General features: G+C 48.9%; 1 protein-coding gene across 14 annotated transcripts in view; it reads right to left on the reverse strand.

Moving 5' to 3' along the window:
• The window catches only part of P4HA2 (prolyl 4-hydroxylase subunit alpha 2), a 38,145-nt gene that overhangs the window by 7,577 nt on the left and 12,067 nt on the right, over positions 1-18,501 (reverse strand). For 10 of the 14 annotated variants that reach the window (XR_004343501.1, XR_004343499.1, XR_004343498.1 and 7 more), the window contains exons 3-11: positions 17,507-17,628; positions 16,779-16,875; positions 16,258-16,409; positions 12,325-12,462; positions 8,510-8,749; positions 6,813-7,006; positions 5,596-5,772; positions 2,440-2,510; positions 2,109-2,208 (exon numbers count right to left, since the gene is read on the reverse strand). Coding sequence is in view for 9 of the 14 variants with exons in the window: in XM_030317720.1 (XP_030173580.1) it covers positions 2,109-2,208; positions 2,440-2,510; positions 5,596-5,772; positions 6,813-7,006; positions 8,510-8,749; positions 12,325-12,462; positions 16,258-16,409; positions 16,779-16,875; positions 17,507-17,588 (1,251 nt within the window). In the remaining 5 variants the exon portion in view is untranslated. Of the gene's footprint in view, positions 1-2,108; positions 2,209-2,439; positions 2,511-5,595; positions 5,773-6,812; positions 7,007-8,509; positions 8,750-12,324; positions 12,463-16,257; positions 16,410-16,778; positions 16,876-17,506; positions 17,629-18,501 lie in introns of those variants that run through there. The other 4 variants (XR_004343500.1, XM_032592807.1, XM_030317730.1 and 1 more) reach the window with 2 other exon arrangements.

Raw genomic sequence — 18,501 nt, forward strand, 5'->3', positions numbered from 1 at the left:
TTCATAAGAAAGCCTCAATTGCCCTTTCTCCTCCAAAAGATCTACAGCAAACATCGACTACAAGTGACAGAGTATCAACAGGGAGCATAAGCATCAGCTCCTTTCCAGAAGTCCGTAATATTCTGAAGGACCAGGGACTAGAGACTTTTGCTGGTGCCAAGGCTCTAATGACACTTTAAACGGTCCATGTGGAAAGAGCACTTAGAAGCAAGTGCTGAAACCCAGGTTGCTGTCCCCCAGACCATGTAGGGTCAAAGCTTTCAACACTGCTGGCTGGCAAAGGAAATGCCAAGACAGCTCCTAGAAGAAGGCAAACAAAAACGGGGCCTCAGCCCCCGGGCAGCTGTGGTCTGGGTCTTCCAGAAGAGTCCCAACATCAAGAGTCCCTCCATAGGGAGTCCTGGCATTCAGATCCCAGTCATCAATTGAGCTACAACATGATGACAGGCCTGACAAGATGGAGCCAGGGTTGTGGCAGATAAGCTAGTCCAAGTACGAAGCTTCTGCCTTTTAGATTTCATGTGAGGCCAGCCAGGAGGGCACCATGAGCAGAGTCCCACCCACTCTTCTCAGCCCATTGGTTTAAAGCATGCAATCAGCCAATCAAGCAGAATGTCATCCTCGATGGGGGCAGTGAGAGTCCTAACACTGGCTCCAACAGTGGCAGATGTCTTAACGACAACAAATCTCCTCCATGAAGACATAGATCACAACAAAGCCAACAGGGATGCACCAAGTGCACTGAAAGTCCCTACCACTCTTAAAAAGGTGGAAGTAGGAGAAGTGATCAAAATCCTCCACCGATGTGCTTGTTTACAGAACTACATTAAAATTAAATTAAGCTTACAAACTCAACACTAGCTTGGGCTGAACTAAAGATTATATAAAACTTTCACAAGAATGAAAGGTAATCAGCAAGTTTTCAAAAACTGGTGGTGGGGTGGGGTTGGGGGAGGCGCCTGGGTGGCTCAGCTGATTAAGCATCCAACTGATCATAATCTCACAGATCATGGGTTTGAGACCCACGTCGTGCTCTGTGCTGACAGCTCACAGCCTGGAGTCTGCTTCAGATTGTGTCTCCCTCTCTCTGCCCCTCTCCTGTGTGTGTGCTCTCTTTCTCAAAAATAAATAAAAATAAAAAATAAAATAGACTAGAATAGACTAAAATAAAATAAAATAAAACAAAATTAGTGGATTTCAAACAAATCCATAAAGAAGACTTTCAAAACTGGTTTTCTGATTGGTGTCACAGCTATAGGAAAAAAAAAAATCAGTGACTTGCTTGAGTGTATCCTGCAAAAGTTCAGAGAACCTTTTCCAAATGATCTTCAATATTCTAATGAAATCTATTGTTGATCAGATCCAAATGCTAAGCATCAAGATGAAAGGAGCAATCCTGAAATACAGAGAAACTCTAGCCAGAAAGACAGACCCAGGGGACTCTTAAAAAATGCCAACAGGTCATCACTTTACAATAGTACCCAGAAGTTCCAATGTTCAGAAAGGAGGATGGCCAGAACTGATTTGAATTCAATATACTACAGAGAATACATTAATTAGGAGCTTTACTCAGCTTTCATGTGTCTTTACAATCACCTTGGAAATAAAGGCAGGAAGCCAGGGTTCCACAGGGGGTACTTTGAAAAAAGCACTCTACTCTCACCAGCCTCTCCAGGCCTCTCACTTTTCCTACCAATGTATCTCAGGACACGTCACCTCCAAGTGCATGTGAATCATGTGCATCAGAACCAAGACCTTTGAAGGTATTTACAGCTCTCTTAGAAGTGTCCTTAAAACAACTCAGGATTTCAGCTTCCAAAGTCAAGAAGACACAACGGGCCTGCCATGCCCACCACTGACCCCTAGCTCCTACTACAATACTTGGATACAGAGAAGATAATCAACATTTGTTGAATGCTAACTGTTGGAATGACAGTAGACATGCTTAATTCTGGCTTCCCTGTGTGAGGTCATTTCATATTCATATCGTTGTGCAGTCATACAGTTCATTGGGCAAGCCTCCCTAAGCCTGGTCATGGGCACCCTGGGAGACCATGTAGCCAGAAATACACACTTCCCAACCACAGGGTCACAGGGACCAGCCATACCTGAAGCAATTCTGCAGTCTTTACTGTTAGCCCTGTGATGTGCTGCATCCGACGATTCACTCGAGCCACAACAGGGTCATCATCCTCCTCCAGCCATGAGCTAAGTCAAAAGAGGGAGAAACAGGAAGGTTGGGAAGGCAGCTTAGGTGAGATCCTTCACTCTGTCCCCAGAATCAGGGCCAGCACAGGTTGAGTATTGTAAGTAGGGATGGTGCCAGCAAGTAGGACAAGCCAAGCCAAGCTCCCTTGAGTAGAGACTAGGAAGCCCTGGAAAGAGGGCTTGAGCAGCCACCCGCCTCCCACCACCACTACCGCCATCACCTCTGCTAACCTTTTGGAAACCCTGTAGCTGGCCACAGTGAGGACGCCTGTCTTGGGGTCACGAACAGTGGCTCGTGCAAGCTGGAAGACAGGAAGAGAGGCACACTTATCCTTCTTTGTCTTGAGTGTTTTCCCAGAGAGACTGGGGCCAGACCCACCAGTCAGACCAGCAAGGGAGGAAGACTTTCAGGCAGTGGCCCTGGCCAAGGCAACATGATCCTGCAAGCCAGGCAAGGTGGTAGTCTGAGGCCGCGACATTCCTACTCTGCTGCTGCCCCACTCGGTCATTGCCTAGCCCTGGGTGCTGCCCAGGTCTATGCTGTCTGCAGAATTACACCTGTGGAGTCTTCTTTATCCATTGCCTCATCTGCCTGGACAGACTGCTTTCTCACCAGGCCCACAAACTGCCCCTGACTGAACACCACCTGTGCTTGGCTGCTCCCACTGTATTCAGACAGTGTTACCATCCCAGAGCCTGAGGCCTTCTGAACCACAGCAGCCTCCTGTGCCAAGAAACCTATGCAAACACCCTCCTGCTGCACCAGCTCACACCAGACTCCCACTGCTGTGAAGAGGAAAGATAGGAAGCACAGTTTCTACTCACTTAGGGGCCTCACAAGGTCAGATGACAGAATCCAGAAAGGACTCTACGAGTTGAAATATGTGAACTAATGCCTGGAAGCCACCTACCTCCACATACACACTCATACACACACATACACAAATACCCCTAACCTACCTCATCTCCCCCTCAGTCTCCACAGACAGGTGCAATGATGCTCCCAAGAATCACCTGGCTGCCCAAAGTCAGCCCCACCATGCTTCAACTGTGGGCCGTCCTAATGACCTCACATGGGTAGGACCACAGACCCAGATACCCCCACCCCAACATCACTTCCCCTTAATTTCAATTAATAATTAATACTTAATGAGTACCTACTACGTGCCTGGCACTACACTGGTGACCAAGACATCGCCCCTACCCTCACACACCTCAATCAAGTGAAGAAGGCAAAAGACTAGCTGCCTAATTGCAGCACAGCATGGTAAGAGCTGGGAGTGGGGTAAGCTTATAGTCCGTGGGAGCTTAGTCTATACAGTCAGGAATGGTCAGGGGAAGACCACCTAGCTGAGACTTGAAGGGTAAGCAGGAGTTAGCCAAGTAGGGGAATGTTACAGTAACAGGGAAGGAATAGCAATGCAGAGGCCCAGAGATGAATATGGGTGTGGCACCACGACTGTAGATTAGAAGTTAGATGTAAGAGATGAGAGTAGGCCAAAGAGGCAAGTGAGGACTGGGCCTGGAAGCAAGCTTGTGGCCAATGAGAAACAGGAAAGGCAGGTGAGGGACACTCACAATCTGAATGTGGACACCTCATGGAAAACTAGGGAAGGGCCAGAGTGGTAACAAGGAGGCCACTGAGGAGGTCAAGGCAGAGGTCAGGCCAAGAGTTGATGGCAGAAGGGATGGAGAAGTGTGACTGGACCAGAAGATTGGCCAGATCACCGAACAGGGACACTGCTGCTGCAGCAAGTTCTGGCAACACCGCAGCGCACCCAGGACAGAGGGATTCCCTAAGCTCCCAACTACGATTCCTCCTGATAACAAGTGCGGCTGGAGCCAGACCCCACCCAAACATCTGAGCCTCGGTGCTCTCTGGACATCCACAATGAGGCTGTGGGCAGCTGTGTTCTGCTACAAGAGACAGACAGGGCTATTTTGAAAGCAGGCCAGGGACCCAAAAAAGCAGCTGCCAGGCATTCCCTGCAGACCAAGTTAAGTTCATGGTTCCTACTTCAAAGCCAGAATAGCATCTGTCCCTCACAGGCTCCGGAAAGGAGAGGTCAGCTTTTAATGGCCAACATGTCATGGCTTCTATTCAAAGACAAGTTTTCTCCCCACTACACCGCCCCTGCCACACACATGTATACACACACACCCATCGTGAATACACACACAGAAATGCTGCAGTGCCTTGGTCTGAAAGACAAGTGAGGAATGTCTCAGGAGGTCACGGCATAACAAAGCCTCTCTTGCCCGGCAACGAGGAAAACAGTTTTCTTCCTTGGCTGACTCTGCAGCTGTCCCAGGGAGTGGAAAGGGAGGTCCTGGTCCCTGTTCTCCACACGCACTGGCTACACCATCCCTCAGCAACATCAACGGCTGATTCTGAGTGCTCGATGTCCTAGAACCTCAAGCCAAGGTCGCTTCAAATTGAGGTGCAGGGGCCAGGATAGGAACCTGTTTTCTGTCTCTCCACAAGTGTTGGGCCTCCTGGCCACTACCAGTCTATTAGGAGCACAGCAATACAGGATCTAACTAAATCCCTCCTTGTAATCACCAATGATAAGAGAAGGGTGGGGACATAACACCAAATGGTTCTCTTTGAAAGATGTCAAATAGAAACAAGTCTTCTATGAACTAGAAATATAAGATTTTATAGCCTGATGACAAATGTACAAAAACCAACAGCCAACTGTATACTTAGTAGTGAAATACCATAGGAATCCCTAGGAAATTCAGGAACAAGACCAGGATGTATACTGTTAACAATGCTCATGGAGTTCTGAGCAGTTCACAAGAAGATAAAAACAGAGGAACTATAATTACTGGGAAGGAGAAAACAAAATTTTCCCTATTTGCAGTTGATAACAGTGTCTGGGCAATGTAAGAGAATCAGCTAAAAACCCAAAGAAGAATGAGACAGTTGAGCAACCAGGTGCAAACTACACAGGTCTGTTTCCTCGTGGGTAAAATGAAAACAATGACATAATATGTTTAAGAGACGTGATAGTTAATATATGTTAAGCACTCAGAACAGGGCCTGCCATACTTAAGAACTCAGTAAACATTAGCTATTACTAAAAAATATATTTTTATGATCAATACTTCAGCATATAATAAACTAACACTAGAGACCTAATTGAACAACATAACTAGTGAAAACCAGTGAGGCCTTCTGTCCTAGCACTTGGCTGTTCACATTGGTTCCTTCAGTTTTCTTCAGCATTGGACCAGGAACCCATAAGGTCAAATTGTGCAGTACCTCAGCACCCAGACAGCAGACTGATGCTGCATATCAGAACAAGCCAGCTGAATAAACAAAGAAATCACTCCATGGTACCAGGGATGAGGTGGCCAGGAAGGAAGTGCAGAGATACCTACTTTGGGTTTTGCGATCTCCTTGATCCTCTCGATTTCCTCGTCAGACATGACATCATAGTACCTGACGATGTGCGGACTGTCCCACTCATCCTCTTCTTTGAAGGGGGCGATGAGAAGCTGTGGTGTTCTGTTGCCATGGTGATACCTACAGAAAAGCCTCTTCTGCCTCCGGGGAGTCTGGAGAGCACACAGAGCGAGAGGTCCTGAGCAAAGTGCGTCTTAAACCTCAGACCCAGGCTGGCTTGGTGCAGAGGCTGGTCTCACATGTCGTGTCCAGCAGCTGCTCCCTTCTGCCCCACCAGAGAAGAAACAAGAGCCCCTCAGCTCGACTGAGAGAAATGATACCCCACAAATCATGTAATGTTTCTCCTCTTCCAAGAATTCCTAATGTCCACAAGTGCTGTGGCACAGGGTGATCCCTGACCCCTCTCACAGAGATATTAGAATGTCAGAAGGGCTGAGGCTGGGGAGAACCCATTCCAGGTGGAGGAGCCAGTGGGAGGTAAGCAGACATGGGCATGGAAAAGGCCCAGAGACCACCTCACACCTGAGCCTCCTGGAGGAAGCAATGGAATCCCAAGGCTTTCAAAAGCCAATGACACCTGAGACTAAGCGGTAGCTACTATTGTGTCTTTACTACACAGACCACAACTTCCCTTTGGGCCACATCCACACTCATGGTTTTCCTCAGAGCATGGGTCAAGCAGAAGCTGGGCATGCTGGGATGGGAAGGGGAGCTTGGTAATAACTTAGAGGATTGAAATTCTGCCTGTGGGGTGCCTGGGTGGCTCAACTGGTTAAGTGTCCAACTCTTGATTTCGGCTCAGGTCATGATCTCAGAGTTTGTGAGTTCGAGCCCCACATCAGGCTCTGGACTAACAGTGTGGAGCCTGCTTGGGATTCTCTCTCTCTCTCTCTCTCTCTCTCTCTCTCTCTGCCCTCCCTCACTCACACTGTCTCTCTCTCTCTCTCTCTCTCGCAAAATACATAAATAAGGTTCAAAAAAAGAAAGAAAGAAACTCTGCCTGGATCGTCAGGGGAGACAGTCTCACAATCCTACCTCAGAGAACACCCATAGGTCAGCCACAGCAGAGGCTACAAAGAACTGGGGAAGAAGTTGAGGAAACGGCCTACACACACAGGAACACCCTCCCCAAATGTGCTCGTCCAGAGCTGAAATCTAGGTCCACATGTAGGACCCAGCCATGTTTTCTCACCAGTTTGACACCCTCCCCACGACAGAGACTCTCATAGATATCCCTCTCAGGCAGGTAGTCCACAGGCCTCTCATAGATGCTTTCCTGTGTTGCTAGCCCAGCTTCTGTCTGATTTGACAACATTTTTTCTCTTTCTTCCTCCAACAACTGTTCAAAGTACCGCAGATTCCCTCCAGCTCGTTCATGGCTCGGGTCTAGAAAGAGCAAAGAACAAGAAGGAAAAGGAAACCACAAACATCTGTTAGATCGCTTAGAGAAATTATCCTGTAAGTGGTTTTCTCTCCCGGCAGCTCACTTTGCATGCAGCATTCTGCTTTTCCACAGCACCTAACGAGGCTCATTGGTCAAAGCGGGAAAAACTGACACAGGCTCTCCCTGCTCCATCAGAGATGCGAAAGGAACAATAGACTGGGGGACACTTAGCCGGCCACACAAGGGGTCTCCTCTCAGGCCTCCCTGAAGGGCCCATGGGCACAGGTCTAGAGAAGGAGTACAGACTCTTGCTGCCTCCTCCCCACTTGGCTGAGTCATTTACACCCATGCCCTACAGTACACCCATTACTAGTGACCGCATCACATGCTGATCACAACAAGAAGGCAGGCTGAAATACTGGCAAAAAGAACAGCCACGACAATGCCACAGCTTCATTTTGTGTGCCTCAATAACACAAAGGAGTACATTTGACAGGATTACTGTGCCACTCCATAGATGAGGAAACTGAGGTCCAAAGATATTAAAAGATTTAGGTTAAGGTTATGCAGAAAAGGAATCCAGGCATCCTGACTCCCAGTCCAAGGCCCTTACTAACATGAAAGGATCTATAAAGCTCTCTGCCCACATCAGTCTTACAGGACAATCATACTCTAGGGGGCATCAGACTCAAGGCTCATGAAAAACAGCAGCTGGTCTATGAAATTCTCGACTGTGATAATTCCATATGTTAGTAAAGGGGTGGAACAGATAGATTTTAAAGACACACTGCTGGGGCGTATGGGTGGCTCAGTCAGTTGAGCTACGGCTCAGGTCGTGATCTCATGGTTTGTGGGTTCGAGCCCCGCGTCGGGCTCTGTGCTGTCAGCTCAGAGCCTGGAGCCTGCTTCAGATTCTGTGTCTCCCCCTCTCTCTGCCCCTCCCCCGCTTGCGCATGCACTCTCTCTCTCTCTCTCTCTCTCTCTCTCTGTGTCTCTCTCAAAATGAATAAATATTTTTAAAAATCCAAATTTAAAAAGAAAAAGACACAGTGCTTCTGATCTCCTTCAATCCAACACCACAAGACATTCTAAACACCAATGCCATACCAAATCCCACCAGTAAGACCTCAGACCTCTAACTAATGGGGCAGGCCTCTGTCACTGCACAAACCCTCAAGTGCCTCTTGAGCTGTTCCTGACACTGTGAAGGCTCTCTATCCCGCAGAGCAGCAGAGGCACTGCAGCACTGGATTCCTATTTAAAAAGGGAGTGTGTAGGACGACAGGTCTGAGGGTATCCATCAGCAACTGGGCAAGGGCTAAGGCCAGAAATAAGGTGAGTAAAGAACTAGGTGGCAGCTGGAATAGGCCTGAAAGCAGTTAAGGCATTAGTCACTGGCCAGGTGACATGTGAGACTGGCTCAGTCCCAGGACAGTGGCCAGCAGAGTGACCAGTTCTCCTGCCAGCTCCCCATCAGCTCTGACCTTCCCCTAGAACATCCTTACCAAGAGAAAGCAGGCGGCGGGTGAGCTCCAGGGCACGGTGTAGGTCACCCAACTGGAAAACAGCATAGCTCAGGTAGTCCAGCACCTGGGCCTTGGTTGTGGTGCCCTCCTCCCCAGCATCGAGTTGCTTCAGCACCTGCTCCATCCACAGGACCGTATGGTAATAGTCGCCTTCATTGTAGGCTGAGCGGCCCATCCCAAAGCAGTCATCCACACTCAGCACTGCCTGGTACTTGGTTCCTGCAGCAGGAGAGGCCAATGGTCAGTCCCCAAAGAGCCTCTGCGCTGGCAGAAAGATACCCACATTGAGGAAGCCTGGACGAGTGGAAGGTGGGGGGTGGGAGGGCATCATCCCAGCTGAGTTCCACCATGGCTTCAGACCATGCACTTCAAAGTGAGCACAGAGAGGCTGGTCCTGCCTCAAACTGGAGTTCACAGCCAATCTCCCAGCCGCAGACTCCCCTTCTCCCATGTGGGAAGAGGCCTTTGTCGTGGAGAAACCCAGGAAGCCCAGAAAGTAGTATTCAGAAGAGTATGAAGGTCCTGTGAGCCACAGAGGAGATATCTGTTGGGCAGCTGGCCATATCAGACAGACTTGGAGGGAGAAAAATTAGGTGAATATAAAACAAAGAACTTATGTGGCAGCTAAAGCCACAGATGAGGATAATCACTTCCAGCAAGAGTACAGGGCAAGAGTAGGGAAGGTGGTTAAGGTCAGAACCCCACAGATCACCTGCAGAGAAAGGACAAAGAGTAATACTGAGAAGGACCTAAGAGGTAGTAGCACAAACAATGCCAGGAGTGCTGTGGGGCAGATGCCAAGGGAAGTCAAGAGCCAAGCCTGCAGTGTCAGCTTTGACCATTAGGTGGCGGGGACCTTGGTGAGCATCTATTCTACAGGTCCTGCCTGGGCTCAGCACTGTACAGTGACAAGGTAGTTTCAAGTCAAGGACAAGATATGGTATGCCAGCTACAGAAACATGTAGGATTTAGGGTGGGGGCAAAGTGGGAGGGACCATGAGTGAATTCCTCAGGGAATGATGAGAAAGCAGGTCTCACGAAGAGGAAAGAAGAGCTGTGACCCTCCCTGGAAAGTGAGGGAATCTCCGTTAACTCTCTTAACAACTTAGGCATGGGTGACATGGAAGAGCTGCCTCAGAGGGAGTTCTTTCTGCCTGATGTCCAAGATGGGGCTCTGTCCACAATAAAACCCCTGTTGCAATGGGTTGGGTACTTCAGAGACTGGGGTCTGTTTGCCCTGATGGCTCAGCAACAGACAACATGGGATAGGAAGGTGAGGAGGGTAGGTGGAGTTAGTAGACAGGCCAGAGATGAAGGGGTTCCTTGAGCCCCTGGCCATCATCCTTGGGCCTGCACAGATCTTTGGCTCTGTAGGCCCAGGAACCAACAGTGATGGAGTCAGTATAACACAGCAGCTGAGCTAGATGGACAAAGCTGGGTCTATGTGGGCCTCACTACGGCAACCACCAGCTGTGTGACTATGAATAAGTTACTTAGCCTCTCTCTCAGCCCCCTTACGTCTAAAGTAAACACCATCAATTTTAGAGGACTTGAACAAGAATTCAACAAGATAATGCATAAAGGTGTCTTCTATGATCCCCAGGATGCTAATAATCAGTAGCAACTATCAGCATGTCTCACAAACGCCAAGAATGTCAACAATAGCTCCCAGATACTCAGCATCCTCCCCAGAAGCCAATCAAAAGTCTACCTGCTGGAGAGTGCTCCCTGGAGAGTACCGGCTGACCTGAGTACTGAAGGGCAATCAGACATGAGACCCAGCAGATGTGGGTAAAGGTACTTCTGCAGAGGGTGTGGGATGGGCAAAGGAGCTGAGGGGTAGGTAGCTTAGTACAAATTTAATACGCAGTATGGACAAGGACGAGAGGGAGAGGGCTCCATGCAAGACTCAAAGATCACACATAGGTGGAATTTGGGTTTAGCAGTTAAAGTTAAGCTTTGTGATCAGGAACTGATATAAACAGATATGTGCTTGTGACTACACGGAGAGTGCTTTTAAGGAGTGACGTGACAGGTCAAAATGACATATTTCAATAATACAGTTGAGAAATAAGGCTCCATGAGGCTGGAGTCAGGGCCTCCAAGTAAAGAAGACATGATAAGAGAGGTAGAATCCACATACCTTGGTATTCTGACTTGGGCAGCCAGTGGATGGAGGTGCTTTTTGCTCAGGTAAGGAGTGAGGGAGGAGGAGAGGCATTTCAAAAGCAGATGAGGATTTCAGTTTGGAACATGTGACTTTGGAGGTGCCCAGAAAACACCCAAGTAGAGATGCCCCACAGGCATTTGCCTACACTGGTTGGAAGCTCAGGAGACAAGCCTTGATAGGAAACACAAATCTGGATGTCATCCAGGTACAGGTGATGCCTCAAATGATGGCAATGGCTGGGCTCACCTGGAGAAGGTGCTTAGGGAAAAACACAAGGTAAAAGAATCCCGGGGAAGAACTCCCTTCCACCCCTCACTCTCCCTCCAGGACATGCATGGGTCTGTTAACTACATGTATAAAGTCAATGCTTGAGTGTGGTTCTCTCCTCCTACCAAACATTCTCACAGCTATAGGGTGAACAGATCTTGCAGGTGCCCTGAGAGGCCTTCTCTCTCTAGCCTCATGGCCTGGCTTGATCCAAGACCTGATTGAGGCAGGAATAAGAAGTCTACACTGCTTCCCATTGACTCACCAGACTCCTCAGGGCCAAAACTCTAAGCCTTGACTAGCCAACAACAGAGTGCCTCTTTCTCCCACACACTGTGATACCCTGGGCTTATGCCTCCTCCAGGGTCCCATAGGTGAATGGCATCAAAGGTCTAATAGGGTCTAAGTGAATCCCTGGGCTTATTGGTCTCTAACAGTCCCCTAAGCCCAATATGTCGTGTTGTAAACATACTGAGGCAATCATGGGAAAGGGGCCTGTTTAAAAGAGAGAGAGAGCGCGCAAAAGTGAGAGAGAGCGCACAAAAGGCCGAAAAGAGAAGAGAGATCAGTGCCCCAGAATTCAAAGAAGCGAGAGTATCAGGAACACTGCGATAATCAGTGTGCCAACTGCTGCTGAAAAGTTAAAGAACATTATGCCTGAAACCCATCCACTGGCTTTAGCAGCTGAGTGGCCACTGGTGACCTGGCAGGGGCAAGACTGGCGGATGGGGGGCAAAGAGCCAGACTTTGCATGTTTAGGAGGACATGGGAACCAAGAAGTGCAGACCATGTGGATGGCTATCCAGCAATCTAACCAGGAGGGCAAAGAGATCCATCAGCAGTAGAGACTCAAAGGGCCTTGAATCCTGAGGGAGGGGTTTGTAAAATGAGTAAGAACAGACAGTGCATGTGAGTTCACAGATAAGAGCCAAGAGAGGTGGGCCAAGAATGAACAGGGCAGAGACTGTAACTGAGGACACAGAGGACGCAGGGCAGTGAGTCCAGAGATCAGCCTTTGGCAAAAAGAAATCAGAGGGTGTGGGGACAGAAGCAGGTCTGAAAGCAGATCTGAGCAGTGCTCTGGGGGCAGAGGCTGAGGGGTCCTGAGCAGCAGCCTTAGTTTTCTCTGAGAGGGGAGAGGAGAGGGTGTGGGAGGCAGGTTAGGAGGGGCTGACGGGAGGCGGCTGCCAGGGAGTGAGGGAACTGGCACCATGGGAAACCCAAGACAGATCACCACCAGCGCTGACAGCATGCCTGACAGTCCGCCAACCACAAACTGGCAGTAGCTCCAGCCCTGTTCAGATGCCATTACAGACACACACACACTGGACAGGTAAAGCCTTGAGAGGTAAGGTACCTGGAAGTTGCCCTTTGGAAATGGTGTCTGGGTCCAGCTTGTATGTGTCCTGAAGTCTCATGAGGGCCTTGGCAGCTCCCATTTCGTCCTCTTCAGTGGGGAAGAACTGCCGCTGCACAGAGAGGTTGGCAATAAAACCTTCCAAATGAGAGTGAGAACAAGAAGTTACCCTTGATCCAAGGGCACAATTCCACCTGGGATCAGAGAGGTACCCACTGGAGGGTTTCTAACTAGTGCAATCTCCCTGCCCCTTCCCTCAAAGGCTGCTTGCCCCTCCTCCAGGAAGCCCACCCTGATAACTCCAGTCCATGGAGATCTCTTTTTTTTTAAGTTTATTTATTTTGAGTGACAGCATGCACACACAAATGGAGGAGGGACAGAAAGAGAGAGAGAATTTCAAGCAGACTCCGTGCCACAAATACAGAGCCTGATACGAGGCTCGATCCCATGAACCGGGAGATCATGACCTGAGCCAAAATCAAGAGTCAGCCGCTTAACGAAGTGACCCACCCAGGACCCCTAAGACATCTCCTTTCTTACTCCTTACTGTACTGTCTGCCTTGACTGCTCATTTGGAATGAACAAAAATGTTCCCACACACTGGTTTACATGTGAGAGTCTGGGAGTCTTGGCTCCAAAGCACTCAGATCCGGTAGAGACAGAAGGGACAGAAGACAGAGACAGCAACTGAAAAGGGCACAGAAGACGACTCAGGGAGGACTTGCTGACCACTTAGTGGAAAATGAATCACATGGATTCAGGATCCTTGGGCTGGCCAGATAAACACATTTCTAGCCCCCATTCCAGGTTAAGGAGCCCAAGGGGCAAAGGTGGTCAACTCAGGGAACCAGCTGGCCACTCATTACTGATCACTGGCCCTTATCATCCAGAAAGGTGATGATGACAGTCTTGGAAGCATTTGGTGCTGTCTCCACCCCCCAGATTAGGGACTGGGGGACCATCTGGCCAGGCCAAGCACTGAGGTGGGGCTGTCCAAGTCCAGCATGCTACCCTGAGAGACCACACTGGCTCTGGCTCTCTCTCTAGGGGACTCATGCCACTCAGACCTACAGTAAGCTCAGAGCATGAGCTCCCAGAGTGTAGTGCTCAAGACCCCAGGCTGAAGCCAGGACAGCTCCTGACCACAGAAGTACCCAAGGAGGCTATTCTTGGGCTCCAAGCCCTAGCTCTTCAGCAAGATATACACCTACTACAATTTCAGGCCTCCAGGTGGAGGCCAGGCCCTTCCAAGATGATTGATTCAGGGGTTTCAATTCTGCCTGTGAGCTGAAAAGTGGGAGGGGGAGCTCCAAGGCCCTTTCTTCCCTGGCCTCTTCCTCAGGACAGCAGTACCCATGACCACCTACTTTCACAACCTCAGACTGAAACACCCACTTCTAACCATCCCTGGACCCAAGGACCAAGAAGCTGTAATTCTGTGTTCCTCGTGGCTGCACAGTCAGGAACTCTAAGAGTCTGGAATTCAGGAAAAAGAAAACATGCCCTTAGAAAAAGCCACACCATCAGCATGTCCCCCTCATCTCAGAGGCAAGAATTCTCAAAGTCAGAGGTGAAAACAACCTATTGCTCTCTAGGCCTGTCCTGTGTGCCTTCTGGTAATTATAATGTTTTCTAAAAGAACCAGATGCTGACAGTGGGGATTGGGGTGTAGACAGCAAGACTGGGGAGCAGAAGGTCACCCCGGCAGGCTTATTCTTATTCTACGACAGTGCAGACAGAACAGTCAGTTCTTAGCTACAGCCCCAGGCTGGAAGACAGGGGGCTGGGAAAGGCAGTTATGGCTTCTGGAGGCAGTGAGCTCACTGGGCACAGCTCCAGCCTGGCTGAACTCACCAATCCCTCCCCAGAGGCCACCCTGCCCCCAGCCAAGCCCAGCCCAGTCTGGCCACATGGGCTGAACTCCCTCAGCCAGAGACAACCAGTCTGAAGTTAATCAGCACTCCCAACTCAGGGAGAAGAGGCAGTGAGTCCAGGAGGCTAAGCTCTGGGCTAGAGTCAGGGGGGCCCACATCCGTGCCTGCCCCACCATCTCCTGCTGAGAGGAAAATGTTAGAGCACAGAAAATACCAGCATAGTAAAAAGCACTAAGCATAGTTACAGCTTTAAGAAAAGTCAGACTCTGACCTGCAAAAACCACTTCTAAGAATCTATCCTAAGAAAATAATCAGAGATAGGCACAAAGATGTACGTGCACGATTGCTGGTAATTTGGAAACAATCCCACTTCCACTGACTAGACCAGTTTTACACTAGATCAGTTTGACTTATTACTGTCCAGACATTAAAGTCATGTTTTATAACATTTGGGGCACATGAGTGGCTCAGTTGGTTAAGCGTCCGACTTCAGCTCAGGTCACGATCTTGCAGTTTGTGAATTCGAGCCCTGCGTCGGGCTGTGTGCTGACAGCTCAGAGCCTGGAGCCTGCTTTGGATTCTGTGTGTCCTTCTCTATCTGCCCCATCTCCACTCACACTCTGTATCTCTCTCTCAAAAAATAAATAAATCAATAGGCATTTAAAAAAATAAAAATACAAAAAACCATGTCATATAACATTTAATGTATATAGAGAGAAACTGAAAATTCAGAAAAACACTATACGCTTACGGCACAAATCTGCCTACAGATACATTTTATTTCCTTTTTTTTTTTTAAGTTTATTTATTTTGAGAGAGACAGAGACAGTGAAGGTGGGGGAGGGAGAGAGAGAATCCCAAGCATGCTCTGCGCTACCAGTGTAGAATCTAACGTGGGGCTCGAACTCCTGAAACCGTCATGAGACCATGACCTGAGCCAAAACCAAGAGTCAGACACTGAACTGAATGAGCCACCCAGGTGCTCCTGGATATGTTTTATTTCTAAAATATATGAATGGAAATGGATTTAGATGAGGCCCATGATCCCTAGCTTATGCTGGCCCCACTACCCAGTCCACTTAACTCACTTTTGTTAATTCATTTGGTCCCTCAAAGCAAGTAAGTTTGCATCCCCTGGAATATATGTATGGGTCCATTTTTTTTTTATGTAAATCCAAGTGTAGGAAGACCGAAAAAAATTTTTTTTTAATTTTTTAAATGTTTATTTATTTCTGAAAGAGAGACAGAGTGTGAGTGGGGAAGGGGTGGAGACAGAGGGAGACACAGAATCTGAAGCAGGTTCCAGGCTCTGAGCTGTCAGCACACAGCCTGACACAGGGCTTGAACTCACACACTGCAAGATGATGACCTGAGCCTAAGCTGGACACTTAAATGACTGAGCCACTCAGGCACCCTGGAAGACTATAATTTTAATAGTGCTTATCACCAACCAGCTAGATTAAGAATTTTAATTTTCTTTGGGCATCTGGGTGGTTCAGTCGGTTGGGCATCCAACTTCAGCTCAGGTCATGATCTCACTGTCTGTGGGTTTGAGCCCCACATCTGGCTCTGTGCTCACAGCTCAGAGCCTGGAGCCTGCTTTGGATTCTCCATCTCCCTCTCTTGCTGCCCCTCCCCTGCTCATGCTCTGTCTCTCTCTCTCTCTCTCTCAAAAATAAATAAAGATTTAAAAAATCAAAAAAAAAAAAAAGAATTGTAATTTTCTTACATGATTATTTTGTTTTCTAATTTTTCTATGAAAACATATTAGTAAAGCATGATTTAAAAAAGTACCCCCGAAAAGGAAATGAAAATGCAGGAAAAGGCAAGACCTAATTACATTACATATTAAAAACAAGGACAGCCAACTGATAGGTCTGCACAGAGAGGGGAGAAGGCCAGAGGGCTCTGTGCACCACAGAAGGTGGATGAGCAGAGAACATAGGACTACATGTTCACATACTGCACATGCCCATCAACACCCTCAGACCCAGGACAGGCTCAGATACACACTCCCCAGACATAATGGCCCACCCAGTACACGTTCACCGTCCCTCACCTGCGGCTGAGTCCTGCAGGACAAGGTCCTCCAGCGCAGGCCAGTCTGTGTTCAGCCGCTTCACCAATTTATAGGCATTTACAGGGTGGGCCAAGTAGCCTTCAGGGTCAGCGGCTGATTTGCTGGTCAAGGCTTCCATTTTGTCCGCCCAGCTGAGGAAACAAAACAAAAGGAAGACTAACACGCCCACTCACACAGGTCTCAACCTATGGCAATTTCTCCGGTGAGATTCAGGACCCTTCAAGAGGCAACAGAAAATGAAAACAGCAACTCCTCACTAACACATGCAAGCCCCTTAATCTAGACAAGGGATGGGTACACCAATGTATGTAAAAAGGCTCTTAAATAGAAAGGGAAAAGCATGGAGTCCTTAACCCAAGCACTGAGTCACTCCAGAGGACTGGCATGAAGTAACCTCCAGGCCAGCTCCTCACCGTTCTCTCAAGGGCTTCCTCTTATGTGCACCCTAGGGGGGTTATGGGGGGGGGGGGGTGAGGGTAAGGATTTAGGACATCAGATACCTCTTAACCTTTGAGAGTTTGGCTTCTTCCACAAGGATGTACTCCTTCAGAGACTGTACCAGGTCCTTCTCTGCATAAATCAAGTCGGTCATGTGCCCTGCAGAGAAAGAAAAAAGGCAGAACCAGTAAGAAACAGATGAGAGGCATCCAGCCTCCTTCCTTGGGGCACAGAACACCAGCACAGAAGTATGTCCTCTGGGCCACCATCATGTCAACTCTCATGGGATCACCGGGACGTGGAAGTTAAAGGGGACATAGGCACTCACAGGGTCCTGGCCCCCAGTTTCAGTAAGAAAGAGGCGGAGGCTCTAAGCGGCCAGTGAGATAAGCGCACTGGGAGTGCCTTCAGGAAGAAGCCACAAATCTCATTCTCCTATTGCCACCGGCTGGATCCTGTCACCAGGGCATGGACATCCTAAGGGTTCTCTGCTCAGAACCACTCTCTGACCCTGGGGAAAGATGGTCAGAAAGGCCAGGAAACCCATGAGCAGCCTGCAATTTTCAGGGAGGAGACCCAGTTGAGACAGCTAGCTCCTAGGAAGGACATTCAGGTCACCAGGGCCTCGGAAGGGGAAACGGCAGCTCCACAAGTTCCACTTTCCCCTGAACTGTTCAAAATCAGTGGGTGAGCCATCCCATCTTGAGTAAGAACAGGACTTAGGCGGTGATATTCCCTGGCACTTGAGCCAAGGATTGCTCAGGGAGACAACAGTCCTGTTGGCACATACCAATGGAAGTGAAGAATTCAGCCTGCACATGGCCCAGGACAGCAAACCAGGCCACGAGCAATGTGGACACCCAGCGTTTCATGGTCACAGAGAGTAGTGTCTGCAAGGCATTCAAGTGACAGCTGTTGGATCAACAGTTGAAAAACGTAACTTAGGTGAGAGATACTTACACATGTGCACACAGACAGACATTGCCAAACATGCCAAAACTCTGACCTAGTACATAGAAACTGAGGATATTCAGAATCAGCAATGCAACGAGGCCAAGGTGTACGAGGGATGTGTGCTCAATGCTCCCTGCTCTGGGAGGCCATGCACCCTTGGGAGAGACCCTGCCCTCTAGATTCCTGGTATCTAAAGGCAACATGGAAAGGCTGAATTGTGTGGGAGGCAGTCACCTCTGATTCTAATAGCTTATCAGTCCAAGATTCTGGCCCACAACTTGTCATTTCACAGCCTGCTTGACTTATTTGTCTCTCTCTCCAACACGTGTTTCAGGATGGTGCCAGGTGCTGGGGACACACAGGTAACTTCGGCACACAAGAATACTGAAAGTACACGAGAAACAGGGAGAGAACTTGACACAGTATGCAGCAGGGAGCCCCTATCCGAAACGAGGCATAGAGCAGCTGTTGGCTAGCAGGGGGATAAAACCGCTCCCCTTGACAGTGTGCACCTGGCCACAGCAGACGCAGTCTGGGAAGCAGGCACTTTGGGCAGACACCACTCTTCCTGTCTGCCACCTCACCAGACACCATCCCCACTGGCACGTCACATTCACAAATATTTACTGAAGATCCACACGGGCTACCCACTAAGCTAGGCACCAGGGATACAAAAATGAACCATCCACACAAATCCAAAGCTCTGGGCTAGGCTAGGCAGCTGACATGGTGTGAGATCAGCTTCTGTCTTCTAGTCAGCCTAGAAATAGCACAATTCAGCTTTGAAGGCAGCAGGCACAACATGGGGCAAGCTCCACTGGCAGTGAACCT

This window comes from Lynx canadensis, chromosome A1, assembly GCF_007474595.2.
Source record: "Lynx canadensis isolate LIC74 chromosome A1, mLynCan4.pri.v2, whole genome shotgun sequence".
Lineage (NCBI taxonomy): Eukaryota > Metazoa > Chordata > Mammalia > Carnivora > Felidae > Lynx > Lynx canadensis.